This window comes from Solea senegalensis, unplaced genomic scaffold (genome assembly GCF_019176455.1).
Source record: "Solea senegalensis isolate Sse05_10M unplaced genomic scaffold, IFAPA_SoseM_1 scf7180000015388, whole genome shotgun sequence".
Taxonomy (NCBI): domain Eukaryota; kingdom Metazoa; phylum Chordata; class Actinopteri; order Pleuronectiformes; family Soleidae; genus Solea; species Solea senegalensis.
This window is the reverse complement of record NW_025321309.1, coordinates 1-2,500: the sequence shown is the minus strand read 5'-3', so window position 1 is coordinate 2,500 and position 2,500 is coordinate 1. Positions and strand designations below refer to the sequence as shown.

The window sequence follows — 2,500 nt, the reverse complement described above, 5'->3', positions numbered from 1 at the left end:
CCTGCTCTGGAAAGATGTGAGCAGCATGAACAGTCGGTCGAAAGGCTGATAAACTGAACGACTTTATCGGACGCTTCCAGTCCAGAGGGTTGGTTTGTATGTCCAAATCAGCTGATCCTTACCCATCCACCTGACACACCTACACGCAGACACACAGAGACACACACACACAGAAAACACACAGACACACAGAAACAACACACACACACACACACACACGCTAACACACATACAAACACACACACACACACACACACGCACACATACAAACACACACACAGACACAAACACTTAATGTGAACACACCTGTTGTGTTTTCCTGAACAGATGAAAGTTCACAAACGTTCACTTCCGTCATGTCAATAACTTCAAAATAAAAGCCCCAACATTAACAAGGTTTTCAATAATGATTTAATTGATTATCGATCATCAGTTCAGTTATTGACTGAACTGATGTGAGGACAGAACCTCTGTCTCACCTGTGTGTCTTGTCTCTTTGACGGTGTCTGGTTCTTGTCGTAGTTCTGGTTCTGTGCCGACAGCGAGCGGGTCGACCTCCTGCGACCTTCGCCGACGCTGCGGCTGCTCGTGGCGTTTCCTGCACTGACGACCCGGCGCAGCGTGGCGGCCCGACGAGGACGACTGCTGGACACTTCCACAGAGGACACGTCAGTGTTTCCTTCACTCAGATCTTCATGGTCCTCTTCCTCATCACTGTCCTGAGAAAAGAACGGGACAGTGAGACAGAGGGACATCAAAGGGCAGAGCAACAGAGGAAAATGTGATTGAGAGCTTTGGCCAGTGGAGGGCAGCATCGCGCCTCTCTGTGCACAACCTGAACATTGAACAGTAGGGGGCAGTGTTACAGCTGCTGATGATGATCAGAAGAAGAAGAAGAGGAAGAGGAAGAGGAGGAAGAGGAGAAGTTTGGTCAAACCTGTGGAGATCCAGCACAGGTGAAGTCCATGGTGGACGAGCGTCTTTTCTTCTGGACAAAGATGGACTTCCTCTTCTTCCTGCGACGCGTGGGTTTGGACACTTGTGTCTCCGTGGTTTCTTCTCCGGCTGCAGCTCTGGACACTTTCCTCTTCTTCATGTGGTAATAAGCTGCAGAGACACAGAAGACGATGGAGACACATTCCCAGCTGCAGTGAAGGACGTTCACAGACACTCACTGTACTTGGTTTTGGTCTGAAGAGAACACTTCTCTGGACACTGGTCAGCGATGAGGACGGGACTGAGGAGGTTTGGACAACACTGAAGCTTCACACACACGTAACGACAGAACGCGGGGACGTGCTCGGCAACGCGGACGATCCTGATCGTGGAGCGATAACTTTTCCCTTTATATCTGCGACAAAGACAAAGAGAGATTTCACTTTCATCAATGAATGAATGAATTCAGGTCAGTGTAGACGGTGATGACTGTCCTTGTTTTTCATTCATCAGTTCATGTTTTAACAGACAAAGCAGAAGAATGAGTGAAGAGCAGGAGGTTCTCACTTGGCTTTGAGCGTCTCCTCCTGACAGTCCCAGCTCTGCTCCTGCTGCTCCTGCAGCTCCTGCAGCTCCTTCAGGACTCGTCCGGGCTTGTATGCAGCGTTGATGAGCATGTTCAGCAGCTGGAAGCCCAAAAACACACCAGTCATCAAATCAAATCAAAGAATCTGTCCTCCTGTCTGTCTCCGTCCTCCAGGGTGTGTCCACCATCTTCTGACCTGTTTGAGGACCAGAGGACATTTGCCAGGTCCGACGCTCTGCGGCAGCTCAGAGATTCGTCCTTTGTTGAGAAACGGACCAGAGAAACATCGATGGTTGACAAAGATCTGAGAGCAGCACGATCTTCCTGAGACACAACACATTTGTTTTTGTTTACATACCTGTGCATCTCTAAAGGGACAGTTCAGCCTTTTTTTCCAGTAAAACTCAAACGCACAAACGTTTTAGTTTTAATTTAAAGAAAGAAATGAAATCCTCTCCCTCCATGTTTCCACAATCACAACTAACAACAGAGCCTGGCTCAGTGTGTGTGTGTGTCTCTCTCTCAATTGCATGAATTACTGAAGATAAATCTTGTAACGTGTTGTTTACCTGTATCCATGGCAACTGGCTGGCTGACAGGTGTCACCTCTACCAGCTGGGGCGGAGCCAACCTGCAGAGGGGGGCCAATCAAGTAGGTCAATAATCAATAAAATGATCCAGATTGAATCAGAGGAAACAAGTGTCAACAAACTGTCGGTGTAAAAGACATAAATACATTTATACAACTTTTATACAACATTTATCATTTCTCTTCTGTAACCTGGACGTTAATCTGCGATTATATGTTATATGCAGTTATATGTATACATATATATATATATATATATATATATATATATATATATGTGTGTGTATATATGTATAGAAATAAATGTGTATACAGTGGGTATGGAAAGTATTCAGACCCCTTTAAATTTTTCACTCTTTGTTTCATTGCATTTGCTAAAATCAAAAAAA

General features: G+C 45.8%; 1 protein-coding gene across 1 annotated transcript in view; it reads right to left on the bottom strand.

Moving 5' to 3' along the window:
• Positions 1 to 2,335, bottom strand: part of LOC122762196 (scm-like with four MBT domains protein 2) — a 3,486-nt gene extending 1,151 nt beyond the window's left edge. The window contains exons 1-6 of the mRNA XM_044017403.1: positions 2,092 to 2,335; positions 1,719 to 1,846; positions 1,504 to 1,622; positions 1,176 to 1,351; positions 938 to 1,107; positions 447 to 719 (exon numbers count right to left, since the gene is read on the bottom strand). Coding sequence (XP_043873338.1) covers positions 447 to 719; positions 938 to 1,107; positions 1,176 to 1,351; positions 1,504 to 1,622; positions 1,719 to 1,846; positions 2,092 to 2,101 — 876 coding nt within the window. The 5' untranslated portion in view covers positions 2,102 to 2,335. The remainder of the gene's footprint in view (positions 1 to 446; positions 720 to 937; positions 1,108 to 1,175; positions 1,352 to 1,503; positions 1,623 to 1,718; positions 1,847 to 2,091) is intronic.
• Between the last annotated feature and the right edge of the window lie 165 nt (positions 2,336 to 2,500).